At 34.5% G+C, this 22,476-nt stretch overlaps 1 protein-coding gene across 1 annotated transcript in view; it reads right to left on the bottom strand.

Moving 5' to 3' along the window:
* LOC149784454 (MFS-type transporter SLC18B1-like) overlaps nucleotides 1-22,476 on the bottom strand; it is a 145,349-nt gene that overhangs the window by 105,681 nt on the left and 17,192 nt on the right. The window contains exons 4-5 of the mRNA XM_089932529.1: nucleotides 20,075-20,148; nucleotides 19,463-19,610 (exon numbers count right to left, since the gene is read on the bottom strand). Of these exons, the coding sequence (XP_089788655.1) occupies nucleotides 19,463-19,610; nucleotides 20,075-20,148 (222 nt within the window). The remainder of the gene's footprint in view (nucleotides 1-19,462; nucleotides 19,611-20,074; nucleotides 20,149-22,476) is intronic.

Below are 22,476 nucleotides of genomic sequence, written 5' to 3'. Positions count from 1 at the left end.
TAATTGATAGACTTAGCATTGTCAAATATCATCATGCCTTCACTCATATAAAAAACTAATTGGTAGACTTACCATTGTCAAATACCATCATGCCTTCACTCATATAAAAAACTAATTGGTAGACTTAACATTGTCAAATATCATCATGCCTTCACTCATATAAAAAACTAATTGGTAGACTTAGCATTGTCAAATATCATCATGCCTTCACTTGTATAAAAAACAAATTGGTAGACTTACCATTGTCAAATACCATCATGCCTTCACTCGTATAAAAAACTAATTGGTAGACTTAGCATTGTCAAATACCATCATGCCTTCACTCACATAAAAAACTAATTGGTAGACTTAGCATTGTCAAATATCATCATGCCTTCACTTGTATAAAAAACAAATTGGTAGACTTAGCATTGTCAAATACCATCATGCCTTCACTCGTATAAAAAACTAATTGGTAGACTTAGCATTGTCAAATACCATCATGCCTTCACTCACATAAAAAACTAATTGGTAGACTTAGCATTGTCAAATATCATCATGCCTTCACTCGTATAAAAAACTAATTGGTAGACTTAGCATTGTCAAATATCATCATGCCTTCACTCACATAAAAAACTAATTGGTAGACTTAGCATTGTCAAATATCATCATGCCTTCACTCGTATAAAAAACTAATTGGTAGACTTAGCATTGTCAAATATCATCATGCCTTCACTCACATAAATACTAATTGGTAGACTTAGCATTGTCAAATATCATCATGCCTTCACTCGCATAAAAAACTAATTGGTAGACTTAGCATTGTCAAATATCATCATGCCTTCACTCATATAAAAAACTAATTGGTAGACTTAGCATTGTCAAATATCATCATGCCTTCACTCGTATAAAAAACTAATTGGTAGACTTAGCATTGTCAAATATCATCATGCCTTCACTCATATAAAAAACTAATTGATAGACTTAGCATTGTCAAATATCATCATGCCTTCACTCGTATAAAAAACTAATTGGTAGACTTAGCATTGTCAAATATCATCATGCCTTCACTCGTATAAAAAACTAATTGGTAGACTTAGCATTGTCAAATATCATCATGCCTTCACTCGTATAAAAAACTAATAGGTAGACATAGCATTGTCAAATATCATCATGCCTTCACTCATATAAAAAACTAATTGGTAGACTTAGCATTGTCAAATATCATCATGCCTTCACTCGTATAAAAAACTAATTGGTAGACTTAGCATTGTCAAATATCATCATGCCTTCACTCGTATAAAAAACTAATAGGTAGACATAGCATTGTCAAATATCATCATGCCTTCACTCATATAAAAAACTAATTGGTAGACTTAGCATTGTCAAATACCATCATGCCTTCACTCGTATAAAAAACTAATTGGTAGACTTACCATTGTCAAATACCATCATGCCTTCACTCACATAAAAAACTAATTGATAGACTTAGCATTGTCAAATATCATCATGCCTTCACTCAGATAAAAAACTAATTGATAGACTTAGCATTGTCAAATATCATCATGCCTTCACTCGTATAAAAAACTAATTGATAGACTTAGCATTGTCAAATATCATCATGCCTTCACTCATATAAAAAACTAATTGATAGACTTAGCATTGTCAAATATCATCATGCCTTCACTCGTATAAAAAACTAATTGGTAGACTTACCATTGTCAAATATCATCATGCCTTCACTCACATAAAAAACTAATTGATAGACTTAGCATTGTCAAATATCATCATGCCTTCACTCGTATAAAAAACTAATTGATAGACTTACCATTGTCAAATACCATCATGCCTTCACTCATATAAAAAACTAATTGGTAGACTTAACATTGTCAAATATCATCATGCCTTCACTCATATAAAAAACTAATTGGTAGACTTAGCATTGTCAAATATCATCATGCCTTCACTTGTATAAAAAACAAATTGGTAGACTTACCATTGTCAAATACCATCATGCCTTCACTCGTATAAAAAACTAATTGGTAGACTTAGCATTGTCAAATACCATCATGCCTTCACTCACATAAAAAACTAATTGGTAGACTTAGCATTGTCAAATATCATCATGCCTTCACTTGTATAAAAAACAAATTGGTAGACTTAGCATTGTCAAATACCATCATGCCTTCACTCGTATAAAAAACTAATTGGTAGACTTAGCATTGTCAAATACCATCATGCCTTCACTCACATAAAAAACTAATTGGTAGACTTAGCATTGTCAAATATCATCATGCCTTCACTCGTATAAAAAACTAATTGGTAGACTTAGCATTGTCAAATATCATCATGCCTTCACTCACATAAAAAACTAATTGGTAGACTTAGCATTGTCAAATATCATCATGCCTTCACTCGTATAAAAAACTAATTGGTAGACTTAGCATTGTCAAATATCATCATGCCTTCACTCACATAAATACTAATTGGTAGACTTAGCATTGTCAAATATCATCATGCCTTCACTCGCATAAAAAACTAATTGGTAGACTTAGCATTGTCAAATATCATCATGCCTTCACTCATATAAAAAACTAATTGGTAGACTTAGCATTGTCAAATATCATCATGCCTTCACTCGTATAAAAAACTAATTGGTAGACTTAGCATTGTCAAATATCATCATGCCTTCACTCATATAAAAAACTAATTGATAGACTTAGCATTGTCAAATATCATCATGCCTTCACTCGTATAAAAAACTAATTGGTAGACTTAGCATTGTCAAATATCATCATGCCTTCACTCGTATAAAAAACTAATTGGTAGACTTAGCATTGTCAAATATCATCATGCCTTCACTCGTATAAAAAACTAATAGGTAGACATAGCATTGTCAAATATCATCATGCCTTCACTCATATAAAAAACTAATTGGTAGACTTAGCATTGTCAAATATCATCATGCCTTCACTCGTATAAAAAACTAATTGGTAGACTTAGCATTGTCAAATATCATCATGCCTTCACTCGTATAAAAAACTAATAGGTAGACATAGCATTGTCAAATATCATCATGCCTTCACTCATATAAAAAACTAATTGGTAGACTTAGCATTGTCAAATACCATCATGCCTTCACTCGTATAAAAAACTAATTGGTAGACTTACCATTGTCAAATACCATCATGCCTTCACTCACATAAAAAACTAATTGATAGACTTAGCATTGTCAAATATCATCATGCCTTCACTCAGATAAAAAACTAATTGATAGACTTAGCATTGTCAAATATCATCATGCCTTCACTCGTATAAAAAACTAATTGATAGACTTAGCATTGTCAAATATCATCATGCCTTCACTCATATAAAAAACTAATTGATAGACTTAGCATTGTCAAATATCATCATGCCTTCACTCGTATAAAAAACTAATTGGTAGACTTACCATTGTCAAATATCATCATGCCTTCACTCACATAAAAAACTAATTGATAGACTTAGCATTGTCAAATATCATCATGCCTTCACTCGTATAAAAAACTAATTGATAGACTTAGCATTGTCAAATATCATCATGCCTTCACTCATATAAAAAACTAATTGGTAGACTTACCATTGTCAAATACCATCATGCCTTCACTCATATAAAAAACTAATTGGTAGACTTAACATTGTCAAATATCATCATGCCTTCACTCATATAAAAAACTAATTGGTAGACTTAGCATTGTCAAATATCATCATGCCTTCACTTGTATAAAAAACAAATTGGTAGACTTACCATTGTCAAATACCATCATGCCTTCACTCGTATAAAAAACTAATTGGTAGACTTAGCATTGTCAAATACCATCATGCCTTCACTCACATAAAAAACTAATTGGTAGACTTAGCATTGTCAAATATCATCATGCCTTCACTCACATAAAAAACTAATTGGTAGACTTAGCATTGTCAAATATCATCATGCCTTCACTTGTATAAAAAACAAATTGGTAGACTTAGCATTGTCAAATACCATCATGCCTTCACTCACATAAAAAACTAATTGGTAGACTTAGCATTGTCAAATATCATCATGCCTTCACTCGTATAAAAAACTAATTGGTAGACTTAGCATTGTCAAATATCATCATGCCTTCACTCACATAAAAAACTAATTGGTAGACTTAGCATTGTCAAATATCATCATGCCTTCACTCATATAAAAAACTAATTGGTAGACTTAGCATTGTCAAATATCATCATGCCTTCACTCACATAAATACTAATTGGTAGACTTAGCATTGTCAAATATCATCATGCCTTCACTCGCATAAAAAACTAATTGGTAGACTTAGCATTGTCAAATATCATCATGCCTTCACTCATATAAAAAACTAATTGGTAGACTTAGCATTGTCAAATATCATCATGCCTTCACTCGTATAAAAAACTAATTGGTAGACTTAGCATTGTCAAATATCATCATGCCTTCACTCATATAAAAAACTAATTGATAGACTTAGCATTGTCAAATATCATCATGCCTTCACTCGTATAAAAAACTAATTGGTAGACTTAGCATTGTCAAATATCATCATGCCTTCACTCGTATAAAAAACTAATTGGTAGACTTAGCATTGTCAAATATCATCATGCCTTCACTCGTATAAAAAACTAATAGGTAGACATAGCATTGTCAAATATCATCATGCCTTCACTCATATAAAAAACTAATTGGTAGACTTAGCATTGTCAAATATCATCATGCCTTCACTCGTATAAAAAACTAATTGGTAGACTTAGCATTGTCAAATATCATCATGCCTTCACTCGTATAAAAAACTAATAGGTAGACATAGCATTGTCAAATATCATCATGCCTTCACTCATATAAAAAACTAATTGGTAGACTTAGCATTGTCAAATATCATCATGCCTTCACTCGTATAAAAAACTAATTGATAGACTTAGCATTGTCAAATATCATCATGCCTTCACTCGTATAAAAAACTAATTGATAGACTTAGCATTGTCAAATATCATCATGCCTTCACTCATATAAAAAACTAATTGATAGACTTAGCATTGTCAAATACCATCATGCCTTCACTCGTATAAAAAACTAATTGGTAGACTTACCATTGTCAAATATCATCATGCCTTCACTCACATAAAAAACTAATTGATAGACTTAGCATTGTTAAATATCATCATGCCTTCACTCGTATAAAAAACTAATTGATAGACTTAGCATTGTCAAATATCATCATGCCTTCACTCGTATAAAAAACTAATTGATAGACTTAGCATTGTCAAATATCATCATGCCTTCACTCGTATAAAAATCTAATTGGTAGACTTACCATTGTCAAATACCATCATGCCTTCACTCATATAAAAAACTAATTGGTAGACTTAACATTGTCAAATATCATCATGCCTTCACTCATATAAAAAACTAATTGGTAGACTTAGCATTGTCAAATATCATCATGCCTTCACTTGTACAAAAAACAAATTGGTAGACTTACCATTGTCAAATACCATCATGCCTTCACTCGTATAAAAAACTAATTGGTAGACTTAGCATTGTCAAATACCATCATGCCTTCACTCACATAAAAAACTAATTGGTAGACTTAGCATTGTCAAATATCATCATGCCTTCACTTGTATAAAAAACAAATTGGTAGACTTAGCATTGTCAAATACCATCATGCCTTCACTCGTATAAAAAACTAATTGGTAGACTTAGCATTGTCAAATACCATCATGCCTTCACTCACATAAAAAACTAATTGGTAGACTTAGCATTGTCAAATATCATCATGCCTTCACTCACATAAAAAACTAATTGGTAGACTTAGCATTGTCAAATATCATCATGCTTTCACTCGTATAAAAAAGTAACTGGTAGACTTAGCATTGTCAAATATCATCATGCCTTCACTCACATAAATACTAATTGGTAGACTTAGCATTGTCAAATATCATCATGCCTTCACTCGCATAAAAACTAATTGGTAGACTTAGCATTGTCAAATACCATCCTGCCTTCACTCGTATAAAAAACTAATTGATAGACTTAGCATTGTCAAATATCATCATGCCTTCACTCGTATAAAAAACTAATTGATAGACTTAGCATTGTCAAATATCATCATGCCTTCACTCGTATAAAAAACTAATTGGTAGACTTAGCATTGTCAAATATCATCATGCCTTCACTCGTATAAAAAACTAATTGGTAGACTTAGCATTGTCAAATATCATCATGCCTTCACTCGTATAAAAAACTAATTGGTAGACTTAGCATTGTCAAATATCATCATGCCTTCACTCGTATAAAAAACTAATAGGTAGACATAGCATTGTCAAATATCATCATGCCTTCACTCGTATAAAAAACTAATAGGTAGACATAGCATTGTCAAATACCATCATGCCTTCACTCATATAAAAAACTAATTGGTAGACTTAGCATTGTCAAATATCATCATGCCTTCACTCATATAAAAAACTAATTGGTAGACTTAGCATTGTCAAATATCATCATGCCTTCACTCGTATAAAAAACTAATAGGTAGACATAGCATTGTCAAATATCATCATGCCTTCACTCATATAAAAAACTAATTGGTAGACTTAGCATTGTCAAATATCATCATGCCTTCACTCGTATAAAAAACTAATTGGTAGACTTAGCATTGTCAAATACCATCATGCCTTCACTCACATAAAAAACTAATTGGTAGACTTAGCATTGTCAAATACCATCATGCCTTCACTCACATAAAAAACTAATTGGTAGACTTAGCATTGTCAATTATCATCATGCCTTCACTTGTATAAAAAACAAATTGGTAGACTTAGCATTGTCAAATACCATCATGCCTTCACTCATATAAAAAACTAATTGGTAGACTTAGCATTGTCAAATATCATCATGCCTTCACTCATATAAAAAACTAATTGGTAGACTTAGCATTGTCAAATATCATCATGCCTTCACTTGTACAATCATAACCACACTGACATTAAAAATAAATGCACAGTTTCTGTCTTTAAAATTCACTGGATAGTGAATATAGTCTTAATTTGATACATATTATTTGCTGCTGTCTTTAGTTCAATTGAGGGTTTGAAGGTATTATAATGCAAGTGTCATTTGTGTTCATCTTTGTACTCATTAGAGATTGAATGATACTGTGGATCATTAGAGATTGAATGATAATTCGCACTCATGAGAGATTGAATGATAATATGTACTCATTAGAGATCTAATGATACTTTGTACTCAGAGATTGAATGATACTTTGTACTCATGAGAGATTGAAAGAAACTTTGTACTCATGAGACTGAATATACTTTGTACTCATTAGAGATCAAATGATACCTTGTACTCATCAGAGATTGAATGATACTTTGGTTCAAATGTTCCTGAAGATCTTACTGAATTTCTCTCAGCATAGAAATTATCTTTCTGCATCTGCACTGCTGCATGGGAGTGTCAAATATATATGTCTGGATGGGAGTGTCAAATATATATGTCTGGATGGGAGTGTCAAATATATATGTCTGAAACAGTTATTGCAACTGCAGATGGCAGGTTGTGCTCTGCTATGAAGTTGTGTAAAAGGACAGTTACTTCTGGGACTGAAGCTTTGCATTCATGCATTTTCCTGATGCTGGCTGATGTTCCTACGTCAGCAGATATTGTATACACCACTCCCGAATGACTTGAGTTGATATGTTATTTGCAGTATGTGCAAGGAATAAAATTCTCTTTGCTCCTGTGCTTCACAAAGTAATCTAAATCGATCTGGAGTTCTGAAAATAAACGTTTCCTAGTAAAATGTGTTTCTTCAATAATTAAAGCTGAAAAGCTAAAAAGTTATCTGCCCACCTGGGTAATAGCTAGATGGAGTTTTTGAAGTATTTAAGAATAGTTTTGCTTGGCTTTGCTTGCTTCATGGATAGCTCACAGCTGTATTTTAACAATTTGCCTTAGCAATGGTCCACATTTGCAAATGTTCTGACTAATGGATTGCATTTTAAGAACAGACAAAAATCCAACTGCAAAGAAACATTACCATTGATCAGGAACTTGCTAATAATCTTACCAAAAAAATTACTGAAACAATTTCATTAAAGACAATGATGTTCAATGTCATTCATTTCTCAACATGAACTTCTTTGATTTACCTAACTCCAAATGTATTGTATTTCTTTCATTTATTGTATACTCCACCTCTGCAAATGAACCTAAAGCACAACCCTTGTCAAAGGACTGAACACAACACCACCCTGCTTATTGTCTACCAGTAAAGCCATCCGTGAAAAGGAGGTTGCTTATTTCTGGCTGGCGTAACACTGAATTGCCTCTATGATAATTAACTGCATTGCCCAAGGAATGTTTTATGTGAGCACTAAGCAGGACTGTTTATACAGACCATAAGTTCCAGGTATATATTATGGTGTTCTCTCTCCCTCTCTTTTTGCCAACATTATCAAAAATAATGTTTACTGAAACAAGAATGGGGGTATTAAAAAACAATTCTTGTTTTTCAAAACATGACAATATCAGTGGGGTTGGAATCTTGGTTTTCAAAACAAACCGGTGTCAGGGGTTTTAGTCTCGAAAATTTTGTTTTCAAAACATGACTGTGCTGGGGTGTTTGTGAGTCAAATAGCTTGTGTTTTGTGTGACGTGTTAGATTGGGTATGCCCTTTACAACAGTGGCAACTATTTGGATTCTTCAGCAATAACAAGATTTTCAAATTACATGTGACATCATTGATATGACTTTCTATTTTGGAGAAATAACATTAACAAGATTCTCAAGATGGATGCCATATTGGATGTCAGAATGGCACCATTATGAAATGTTCATCTGGTCTATGACCAATAGAACCAATAAATACCATAATTGCTTTATTTCAAATATAACTAATGATGCAGAGAACAACAGCAGAGAACATATAAATCAAGTCAACAAAGCAACTATCACAGTTTTGTTAAACGATTCTTTAATATTAAAAACAAATAATCAAATAAATCTGACAGTGTAAATAGCCATTCATTAAGTATTTAACAATTAATAAGATTATGGGAATTAAGCTTGCTAATGGAAATCATTCATCATTCCTCCCATAACCTCATGTTGTCAGATGCAACTGATGACTTTGTGACAATCTCCATTTTGCCATGTTCTCCATTGCTTAGATCCATGATACAGTGTAAGAAAATGCCCCAGTACTTGTTTAGATCCATGAAACAATGTAAGAAAATGCCCCAGTGTTTGTTTTGATCCATGATGCAGTGAAGGAAATGCCCCAGTGCTTGTTTTGATCCATGATGCAGTGTAAAGAAAATGCCCCAGTGTTTGTTTTGATCCATGATGCAGTGTAAAGAAAATGCCCCAGTTTGTTTTGATCCATGATGCAGTGTAAAGAAAATGCCCCAGTGTTTGTTTTGATCCATGATGCAGTGAAGGAAATGCCCCAGTGCTTGTTTTGATCCATTATGCAGTGTAAAGAAAATGCCCCAGTGTTTGTTTTGATCCATGATGCAGTGAAGGAAATGCCCCAGTGTTTGTTTTGATCCAGGATGCAGTGTAAAGAAAATGCCCCAGTGTTTATTTTAATCCATGATGCTGTGTAAAGAAAATGCCCCAGTTTGTTTTGATCCATGATGCAGTGTAAAGAAAATGCCCCAGTTTGTTTTGATCCATGATGCAGTGTAAAGAAAATGCCCCAGTGTTTGTTTTGATCCATGATGCAGTGAAGGAATTGCCCCAGTGCTTGCTTAGATCCAAGATACAGTGTAAAGAAAATGCCCCAGTTTGTTTTGATCCATGATGCAGTGAAGTAAATGCCCCAATGCTTGTTTTGATCCATGATGCAGTATAATAAAATGCCCCAGTGCTTGTTTTGATCCATGATGCAGTGTAAGAAAATGTCCCAGTTTGTTTTGATCCATGATGCACTGTAAGAGTGTAAGAAAATGCTCCAGTGTTTGTTTTGATCCATGATGCAGTGTAAGAAAATGTCTGTGCTTGTTTTGATCCATGATGCAGTGCAAGAAAATGTCCCAGTGCTTGTTTTGATCCATAATGCAGTGTAAGAAAATGCCCCAATGCTTGTTTTGATCCATGATGCAGTGTAAGAAAATGCCTGTGCTTGTTTTGATCCATGATGCAGTACAAGAAAATGCCCCAGTGCTTGTTTTGATCCATAATTCAGTGTACTAACAGCTGCCTCGCTTGGCGCTCAGCATTAACAGTTAGTGTTAGGACTGGTCGGCCCGTTGTCAGGATAATGTGACTGGGTGGGACATCATGCTACATGTCTGCGGCATGATGCCCCAGTGCTAGACATCACTATAAACTGCCACATTGCAGACATCGTAGCGATATGACTGAAAAATTGTTAAAGCTACGTTAAAAATCTAAATCACATCACATCACATCCTTGATGCAGTGTAATATATGCCCCAGTGCATGTTTTGATCCATGATGCAGTGTACAAAAATGCCCCAGTGCTTGTTTTGATCCATGATGCAGTGTAAGAAAATTGCCCCAGGGCATGTTTTGATTCATGATGCAGTGTAAGAAAATTACCCCAGGGTATGTTTTGTTCCATGATGCAGTGCAGGAAAATGCACTAAGTGTTTGTTCAGATCCATGATGCAGTGTAAGAAAATGACCCCGTGCTTGTTTTGATCCATGATCCAGTGTAAGACAATACCCCAGTGCATGTTTAGATCCATGATCCAGTACAAGAAAATGCCCCAGTGTTTGTTTAGATCCATGATGCAGTGTCAGAAAATGACCCCATGCTTATTTTGATCCCTGTTGCAATGTAAGAAAATGCTCCAGTGAATCTTTAGATCATTGATGCAGTGTAAGAAATGTCCCATGATTGTTTAAATCCTTGATCAGTTACATAAACTTGCTTTTGCCTGGTTTAATCATCACCTGCTGACCAATGACAGTACACTTTACAAGCAAGACATAGTTGTTTTAGAATAATAGTATCATCCACTGATGAGTGCACTGCACTGTGTCCTCATTGGAATAAAACCGTGAGGGCAGTTTTATAAATGATTAAAAATAAGGAATACATCTCCTAAAGAGTGCTGATGTTTTTTGTGTGAATGTAGTACAATGATAAAGCATAATACTAATGCAATACTGATTGCAGTCTTGTGTGGATATTATGTATATGGTCTCGGTCTCAGTCAGTCAGGACAACATTAATTTTGGTTAGCAATAATTAATATATGAATTGTCTTTTATACAGAAATAATAGAATATATACATTTGATCAATTTTACAATCTAATTACCTCCTATTTTGGAAAAAATATACATTGGTTATAATTAATGAATAATAAATGAACTTGTGTAATGTTTTTATTTATTTTACTCTGTATCCATCCAACATGGTATTAATTCATATTTCCATGATACTGTTACATACTGTATCCATCCAACATGGTATTAATTCATAGTTCCATGATATTGTTACATACTGTATCCATCCAACATGGTATTAATTCATATTTCCATGATATTGTTACATACTGTATCTATCCAACATGGTATTAATTCATAGTTCCATGATATTGTTACATACTGTATCCATCCAACATGGTATTAATTCATAGTTCCATGATACTGTTACATACTGTATCCATCCAACCTGGTATTAATTCATAGTTCCATGATATTGTTACATACTGTATCCATCCAACATGGTATTAATTCATATTTCCATGATACTGTTACATACTGTATCCATCCAACATGGTATTAATTCATATTTCCATGATACTGTTACATACTGTATCCATCCAACATGGTATTAATTCATATTTCCATGATATTGTTACATAATGTATCCATGCAACATGGTATTAATTCATATTTCCATGATATTATTACATACTGTATCCATGCAACATGGTATTAATTCATATTTCCATGATATTGTTACATACTGTATCCATCCAACATGGTATTAATTCATAGTTCCATGATATTGTTACATACTGTATCCATCCAACATGGTATTAATTTATATTTCCATGATACTGTTACATACTGTATCCATCCAACATGGTATTAATTCATATTTCCATGATATTGTTACATATATCTTCTACAAATGAACAGGTACATTTGTCAAGTCTGAAATTAAGCGTTTAAACCATATTAAAAAAGTTTACATTTCCTGCATATACTAAATCCCATGGATGGAAAATCCAAGAATATCCTTTACATAATTTTAATCTATTTGGAGATTTAAATTTACTATTTTTCTTTTACTAACCAACAATTTTATAAATATGGCAGACAACAAGAAGGTCTTCTGGGACAAATCCTTGAAGGAGTATCATTTCCTGAATACTTATCAGTAATCATAATTATCAATAGAAGTTTAAATGCTGATGTTGCTGTTTTGGGGTTAAAGACGATTTTTCAGCACACATTAGGCTATGCATGGTGGCCAGTATAACTGGAGAATGAAGAACCTGGGAAAACCACCAACCCACAGGGAGCTATTGGCAAGCTTTCTCATGTACCCACAATGGCTGAGCCTGAGACTTCAGCCTGCATGATCAGTAAAGGCAAGTAAAGGTAACCACTTGGCTACCCAGGGCACCTATCATAGTTATGTATTTTCTCTGAGTTAAATATACTGAATAAGATTGATTAAAATATTCAACTATATGAAATACATGTATTTAGCAAAACATATGAAAGGAAGTATTGATTAAGGAAGTTATTAAGCTGTCAAGGTTGAGTAGCAGGAAAGCTGTTGCATCCTGCAGATAATGAATATGTACTGTTTATTTGACCATAATTATTAAATTGTTGCTTTATTTATGAGTTGTTGATTTTCAGAGTAACGAATGCAATCAAAATTTCAGTTGTATTGAACTTATTCAAGGTAAAATACCACTAAAAATGCATTTAATTGTAATGACAATGCGTTTTTACTAGGATGCCAAGATCAATTGATATAATGTTCTGAAATGTTCTTGATCATCCAGAAATTCAGCCAAGCAGCGGGATATATATCCTGGGCCTTGTCTGAATCTTTGGAAATAGAGATCCCCTCACCAAACTTCAAGAACCTAGGTATAACACTGATCCCCTCACCAAACTTCATGAATCTTGATATAAATATACCTAGATTCATGAGGCTTGGTAAGGGGATCAGTGTTATACCATTATATCTAGATACATGAGGTTTGGTAAGGTGATCATATTATACCATTATATCAAGATTAATGAAGTTTGGTGAGGGGATCAGACAAGGCCCAGGAGATATATCCCACTGCTTGGCTGAATTTCTGGATGATCAAGAACATTTCAGAACATTATATTAATTACCAAGCCTCAAGTATCTATGTATAATGGTATAACACTGATCCCCTTCCCAAGCCTCATGAATCTATGTATATGGTATAACACTGATCCCCTTACCAAGCCTCATGAATCTAGGTATAATGGTATAACAGTGACCCCCTTACCAAGCCTCATGAATCTAGGTATAATGGTATAACACTGATCCCCTTACCAAGCTTCATGAATCTAGATATAATGGTATAACACTGATCCCCTTACCAAGCCTCATGAATCTAGATATAATGGTATAACACTGATCCCCTTACCAAGCCTCATGTATCTACATATAATGGTATAACACTGATCCCCTAACCAAGCCTCATGAATCTAGATATAACACCGATCCCTTATCAAACTTGATGAATCTAGGCATAATGGTATAACACTGATCCCCTTACCAAACCTCATGAATCTGGGTATAACACTGATCCCCTAACCAAGCCTCATGAATCTAGGCATAATGGTATAACACTGATCCCCTTACCAAGCCTCATGAATCTAGATATAATGGTATAACACTGATCCCCTAACCAAGCCTCATGAATTTAGGTATAATGGAATACTACTGATCCCCTTACCAAGCCTCATGAATCTAGATATAACACTGATCCCCTTAACAAGCTTCAAGAATCTAGGTACATGCATAATGGTATAACACCGATCCCTTCACTAAACTTTATGAATCTAGGTATAACAGTATAACTCTCATCCCCTCACCATGCTTCATGAATCTAGGTAAAATTATATAACATTGATCCATTCACCAAACTTGATTAATCAAGGTATAAAAGTATAACACTGATCACCTAACCAATCTTCATGAATCTAGGTATAATGGTATAACACTGATCCCATGATCAAACTTGATGAATCAGAATATAACAGTATAACACTGATCCCCTCACCAAGCTTCATGAATTTAGGTACTATATGGTATATATACATGTGCAAGAAACCTCACTGGTTATTAGGTAAACAAAAAAACTTAATCTTAGCCAATAACCTGTAAGTCACAGTGACCTTCTTTTGTTGTATAGGTATGGTACTGAGAAAGATGCTTTCAATCATAATTTTTATTGATTAGAACATTGAACAAAGCTTGAAAAAATTATTAATGCACAAAAATTAACCAAAGTCATTGAAATAAAGACCACAGTAATCTATATTTTGTCATGAGAGTAGAGTACTCATCAAGATGTATCTCACAGCAAGTTTCATGATTCCAGGTATAACAGTTTTTATTAATAGTGTCAAAAATAAAGAGCTAAAAGTAACAATTTCAACAGATCACTTCCCATGGACTAAGAACTAACAAACCCACTCTAAACTGTGACACTGGACTTAGGACTAAGAAACCCACTCTAAATTGTGATAGTGGACTTAGGACTAAGAAACCCACTCTAAATTGTGACACTGGACTTAGGAAGAAGGACTCATTAAGATACAGCATTGTCATACACACACCTTTATCCATGTGTAAACTGTTGCAGCATTGTCATACACACACCTTTATCCATGTGTAAACTGTTGCAGCATTGTCATACACACACTTTTATCCAAGTGTAAACTGTTGCAGCATTGTCATACACACACTTTTATCCATGTGTAAACTGTTGCCAACACTGTTGGTTGTAAAACAGCTGCCATCTACATGTACTTTGTAAATGTTTTAATGGTGCAATTATACTTAAGATTTACTCATATTTAATTCTGTTTCATTTTGTCCCTTGTATAAAGAGATAGTTATTTGTGAAAACTCTTTATTCTGGATGTAATGGATCTTTATTTGGCTGTAATGGGTCCTTATTTGGATGTAAATGGTCTTTATTTGGCTGTAAAGGGTCTTTATTTGGCTGTAAAGGGTCTTTATTTGGATGCAATGGGTCTTTATTTGGATGTAATGGGTCCTTATTTGGCTGTAAAGGGCCTTTATTCGGATGTAAAGGGTCTTTATTTGGCTGTAAAGCTGTGATTCCCATAGTGGGTAGTAACGCCCCCCTGGGGATGTTGGGATTATATAAAGGGGTGGTACGAGGAAGAGGGCGACAGGAGGGCGTTACGAGGCGAAGGGGCGGTAGGGGCAAAAAGAGAAAAACATGAACCTGGTGGTGGAAATACCTCATTTCGTCTTTGCTCTCACAGTCATACAGCTTCTAAGCAACTACTGAACTGTTAGGAACTTAAGATGAAGAATCAATTAAGTACTTGGGTTCCAGGAATCTAGTATAATATATAATCTCTTGTAGCTTCTTACATTACTTTCCGACTTTCAATTAGAATTCATGATTATTAAAACAATATGTTTTTAAAATTTGATTTGGAATAATTGTGTTTTTGTATTTTACTCCTCAGAGTTTAAAAACAGTTAATCATTCATTTTCCCGGTATATTAGTTATTTCATTCCTTACTTGTCCTCATAACCACTATGTGACTATATTAATAGACCTATGTGATTAAATTAAAATGAAACATTACTTCATATAATATAGGAATAGATGTAGATGGGGGCATTGGGGGTCTGTTTCTTGAGCCAAAGGGGCGTTGGCTCTAAAAAGTTTGGGAACCACTGCTGTAATGGGTCTTTATTTGGATGTAATGGGTCTTTATTTGGATGTAAAGGGTCTTTATTTGGATGTAATGAGTCTTTGTTTTGGATGTAATGGGTCTTTATTTGGATGTGATGGGTCTTTATTTGGATGTAATGAGTCTTTATTTTGGATGTAATGGGTCTTTATTTGGCTGTGAACGGGTCTTTATTTGGCTGTAAAGGGTCTTTATTTGGATGTAATGGGTCTTTATTTGGATGTAATGGGTCTTTATTTGGATGCAATGGGTCTTTATTTGGCTGTAAAGGGTCTTTATTTGGATGTAATGGGTCTTTATTTGGATGTAATGGGTCTTTATTTTGGCTGTAATGGGTCTTTATTTGGATGTAATGTCTTTATTTGGATGTAAAGGGTCTTTATTTAGCTGTAAAAGGTCTTTATTTGGATGTAATGGGTCTTTATTTGGCTGTAATGGGTCTTTATTTGGCTGTAAAGGGTCTTTATTTGGATGTAATGGGTCTTTATTTGGCTGTAATGGGTCTTTATTTGGCTGTAATTGGTCTTTATTTGGCTGTAAAGGGTCTTTATTTGGATGTAATGGGTCTTTATTTGGATGTAATGAGTCTTTATTTTGGATGTAATGGGTCTTTATTTGGCTGTAAAGGGTCTTTATTTGGATGAAATGGCTCTTTATTTGGATGCAATGGGTCTTTATTTGGATGTAATGGGTCTTTATTTTGTTGTAAAGGGTCTTTATTTGGATGTAATGGGTCTTTATTTGGATGTAATGAGTCTTTATTTTGGATGTAATGGGTGTTTATTTGGATATAATGGGTCTTTATTTGGCTGTAAAGGGTCTTTATTTGGCTGTAAAGGGTCTTTTTTTGGATGTAATGGGTCTTTATTTGGCTGTAAAGGGTCTTTATTTGGCTGTAATGGGTCTTTATTTGGATGTAATGATTCTTTATTTTGGATGTAATGGGTTTTTATTTGGATGTAAAGAGTCTTCATTTGGCTGCAAATTGTCTTTATTTGGATGTAATGGGTCATTATTTGGCTGTAATGGGTCTTTATTTGGATGTAATGGGTCTTTATTTGGATACAATGGGTCTTTATTTGGATGCAATGGGTCTTTTTTTGTATGTAAAGGGTCTTTATTTGGATGTAATGGATCCTTATTTTTGCATGTAATTAGCATCTTAATACGTTCACAATAAAGGTGATGTCTTTGCATGGAAAAGCGGTACTCCAATTGCTTTAATGGATTCCTTCTAATAAAGAATATTTTTCTAGAATCACCCACTACCAAATAAAGTATTTTCCTACTTCCATTGTAGTTTGTATCCCCCATTTCATTTTTTTTTAAAAAGAGCGTCACTGATATATAAAATGCACAAAACCAAGTCATTTAATTCATCAAATTATAATTGCTATTTAACCCAAATGTTACCAATGGGGTTGTGGTGTGTCTGACACCATTAAGTTGTTTGCATTTCAAACCAAATAGGAGTTTCTTTACCAATGTGGCAATCATATCTGCAAAGTGTGCCTAATTTTTCAGAAAACAGTAGTGATGTAGCTCTGAATAATTCTGTAAAATTTCTGCAACTTTAGGAGTTATATCCTTTGAACAAATGTTAACAAGAGTTAAACTGCATACCTTTCTTATTCTGTTCAATGTTTTTCAGAAAAAATCAAAACTGCTTATTACAAGTATTGGATACAAGCGACACGGGTTTTAGATCTATGTATTTGAAGTCCTAGGACCCTCACCCTGCACTATGAATGGACATTTTCAGGAACTCGATAGGGACCCTCACCCTGCACTATGAATGGACATTTTCAGGAACTGGATAGGGACCCTCACCCTGCACTATGAATGGACATGTTCAGGAACTGGATAGGGACCTTCTACCCTGCACTATGAATGGACATTTTCAGGAACTGGATAGGGACCCTCACCTTGCACTATGAATGGACATTTTCAGGAACTGGATATGGACCCTCACCCTGCACTATGAATGGACATTTTCAGGAACTGGATAGGGACCCTCACCCTGCACTATGAATGGACATTTTCAGGAACTGGATAGGGACCCTCTACCTTGCACTATGAATGGACATTTTCAGGAACTGGATAGGGACCCTCTACCTTGCACTATGAATGGACATTTTCAGGAACTGGATAGGGACCCTCTACCTTGCACCATGAATGGACATTTTCAGGAACTGGATAGGGACCCTCACCCTGCACTATGAATGGACATTTTCAGGAACTGGATAGGGACCCTCACCCTGCACTATGAATGGACATTTTCAGGAACTGGATAGGGACCCTCACCCTGCACTATGAATGGACATTTTCAGGAACTGGATAAGGGCATTGAGCAGGCTCATTGTTTACACTGAAAACTCATGCTTCATTTGAAACATGAATACTATGACAGTACTAGGGAACACATGACATCAATCAGATTGGAAATTATATATTAATGAATGAAATAACTACATTCTGTGTAAGCTTGAGGCTTTCCATTTTTAAAACTATAAGCTGCTGAGGATGGGTTGGAGGTGGATCAGGTAAATACCATAGCGATCTTTGATGTAAGATCATAAAGATGTACTCTGTTTCAACAGAAGCAATATGATCCACATTTTTCAGACACCGAAATGCTTAAAATTCAATTATTTTGTGCAATTTTAATGCCTTTATAATTCTCTGTATAAATATGTGGTCAATTTTTTTAAATAAAATACATTAAGACACTACTTATTTAGAACTATGCAATTATTATGAAATGTTCCCCATACTTAAGAGTAAAGACTGCATACAGTCTGATTATATATTTTCATAGACACATATACAGTACTGAAAGAATGAAAATGAACTATCTCATGACAGGTTTCCCAGGTGTTTGTTGTCTTCTGAGCTTGTTCATCTCTTCCAGAACCAGGTGAGAATGATTTACTTATCATGGATATCTTCAGAGTGCTTTGACTCTCTTTGTATTAGTATATATTTTTGACTCATCCATTTTATTTTCTCATACAATCACAGGCTTTTCAAAGTTACTTTTATTAATTGCTGTATATATATTGATAAAAATGAAATTGTAAATAATAACATATAGAAAGAAAAAAAAAATGTGTGAGACTTTCTGCATATGTAAATCAGACAACTGATGCAAGCATAACATGTATTTGAATTAAGCAAGAAAACCCCAAAATCTGATTTACATGTTTGGCAAGATAGTTATACCATGTACATACAATAGAACAAATGAGCGATTTGCAACAATATTCCATCACAATTATACCGAATGTATTGAAAACTGCAAAAATAAAAGTACTCTTTCATATTCAAAATTCCGTTTTTTGCATATCAGGTGGACATTGATATGTGCATTCAAAATCGAATGTACTTTCACTGAATGTTTAGGTACATGGGCCAAAACGCAGACATCGTGCATGTTTGCATCAATGTATTTTGAACTGTGCTCAAAAATATTAATATCTACAGTAACTTACAATGACCGTTGTAGAGTACGCGGGGAACTCATAGGCAACTATGGCAAATAAGGAAGTGACAAAAGCAGAACATCCCAATGCCTCTACACTCCTGACAACAAAACACATCACTACAAAGACTGTACCATCTGGACCAGCATTTAAAGTTCTGAAAAAGAAATCAATAATGCACCTCACATTATCAGTTATCAGTGGACTATTTGTTTTAATCATTATAATATTCATTCTTTCTCTCTATTCATTTTGCTCCTTTCCATTCATCATTTCAACATCAATACATTTTATTCAACTATTAATTCATTTATTTAATCGCTATGTTATTGTGAGTATTTATTTATCTACATGCATTGTATTCATTTATTTTATGCTTTATTTGTTTATATTTTTGCACCTGCACGAAAATCTACTTTTTTTAAAAGTAATTATACAAACAGCAAAATTTTACTTTAAAAAGTTCATATGCATTTAATTTTATGAATGTAAGGTCAGAGGCAAAAATTCTTGCAAGAGACTATTCAATCAAGTGTGGCAAATATTCAATGTAAATGTTGAAAACAAGTCCCCCAGCCTGAGATAAAATCATATGATGGGGATACAAAATAATGTGCTTACCCAAATAATATTGTACAAGCCCCACATACCATTATACCAGTCACAAACATAAACTTTGCACCAATCCTGGTAATCTGCAACAATAAAAAAGACTGTGTTGACATGAAGAAAAAAAACTTCTGCAATCCTTTACCATTTGAGTGTAACAATGGATCAGTTTGCCTAGGTATTCTTTCAGTGGCACCAAGCTAGTAAGACATTATGGGGATCATGAGACCTGCCCTAGACACCAGTCTAACCAGTAAGCAGTGGAGACTGCTCTAGACACCAGTCTAACCAGTAAGCAGTGGAGACTATAGTCTAGACACCAGTCTAACCAGTAAGCAGTGGAGACTGTTACCTAGATAATAATAATAATAATAATAATAATGAGGACTTTGTATAGTGCCTAATCTTTATAAGCTCTAAGCACTTTACAACATTAGACAACACCTATCAGATAAAAAACATAATAATATTATTACAAAAACAAACACCATGAAATTAGAAAAACATTAAAAAATAAAAAACATACTGAGAATATTTCAGGTAGGAAACATTATTAGGTCTTTAAGTTTGTTCTTGCAGTCAAAATATATGAGTTCTGAGAACCTTCTTGAATGTGATCACTGTGTCTTTGTGTCTAAGTTCAGTGGGCAATTCATTCCACGTTGCTGGGCCCTGGTATGCAAAAGAATGCTGTCCATATGACTTTGTTTTCATAGTGGGAATAATGAGTATACGATTGTCAGAAGAGGAGCGTAAGTATCTTGCTGGTGTGTACACATGGGTGAGATCGGATAGGTATGTTGGACTAGAGTCCGACAGTGAAACATAGCACAGAGAACAAATTTTGTGTTTGATTCTGGATCGAATGAATAGCCAGTGTAGGGTACAGAGCAGTGGGGAGGTGTGCTATGATCGTGGTACTCTAAGTATGATCCGAGCAGCTGTGTTTTGAACTTTTTGAAGTTTCTGGAGTAGATATTGAGATAAACCAGACAGAATTGAGTTACAATAGTCCAGTCTTGAAAATACTAATGAACACACAAGTGTTTTAGTGGCATCAACTGAAAGATATTTGCGAATTGAGCTGATGCATCTCAGCTCAAGATATGCAGCCTTGCATATGTTCATGACATGTTGGTGCGTGAATTTAATGTTGGTGTTGCTAATATTTATTGCTTGAGGTAAAGGATGTTAATGAGAAAGTCTTTGTGTTGTGATCAGAATGGCCTCAGTTTTATCATCATTCATCTGCAGCTTGTTACATGTCATCCATGATTTCACATCAGAAATGCACCTCTCTACACCTTGGATGGTAGCATCAACTTCAGTTGGGTGGCTAGATTTGTATATTTGGGTGTCATCAGTGTACAATTGGTGAGACACTGGATGATGATCTATGACACTTGAGAGCAACTGAGTGTACAGAATGAAGAGAACAGGTCCAAGAACAGACCCCTGTGGAACACCACAACATAGATCAACTGGGCTGGAGTGTATTCCATTTGCAGATACAATTTGTGTCCTGTTGACCAAGTAGGACTTGAACCACAGTAAGGATGTATCATGAATGCCAAATACATGCTGGAGACGGTGAAGTAATATATCATGGTCTATTGTGTCAAATGCTGCAGACAAATCAAGGAGAGTGAGGACTGTAATCTTTCCGCTATCCAACACAGAAAGAATGTCATTAACTACTTTTAGAAGAGTAGTTTCAGTACTGTGGCAAGGGCGACATGCAGATTGTACATTGCTAAAAAGAACGTTTGAATTTAGATGAGATACAAGCTGGGATAGAACAACCTTTTCTAAGATTTTTTATATGAATGGGAGATTAGAAACTGGGCTTTAAATTGTTATGGTCTAGTGTTGGTTTCTTCAGAAAAGGCTTTACAATGGCAGTTTCGAAAAATGATGGGAATTCCCCGGATGAGAGAGAGGTATTAATAACATCAGTTAGTGATGGCAATACTGGATCTAAGCACTCAAGCAGCAGTGATGTTGGAATTGGATCAAGTTCACATGACTTTGGTGCACTCTTCATCAGGATTGTACGTATGAAATCCATAGAGACTGGTTCAAATGCTGCTAATGGTTGCCGCTCAAATTCTGTATCCCAACTGTCTGGTGACGACGAGTCAATTGAAATTGTGGTGTCAAGCTTATCTCTAATGGTTTGTACTTTGTCATGGAAGAAATCTGCAAACATGTCCGGAAGGTTGACTGCAGAGAAGGTAGTTGGAAGTGGTGTTGATTTGTTCCTCGACATTAGCTTGTTAGTAATCTCAAAGAGCTCTTTGCAGCTGGAACTTTCCAAGATCTTAGTAGTGTAGTGGGCTGATTTCGCTGCATGGACCATATTTGTGACATTCTTCTTAGAGGCTTCATAGATTTGCTTATGAATAGTGAGTCTG

Source organism: Sinohyriopsis cumingii, chromosome 14, assembly GCF_028554795.1.
Source record: "Sinohyriopsis cumingii isolate HCF-2022 chromosome 14, ASM2855479v2, whole genome shotgun sequence".
NCBI lineage: Eukaryota > Metazoa > Mollusca > Bivalvia > Unionida > Unionidae > Sinohyriopsis > Sinohyriopsis cumingii.
The sequence above is the reverse complement of the archived record's forward strand: the minus strand, read 5'-3'. Positions and strand labels throughout refer to the sequence as shown.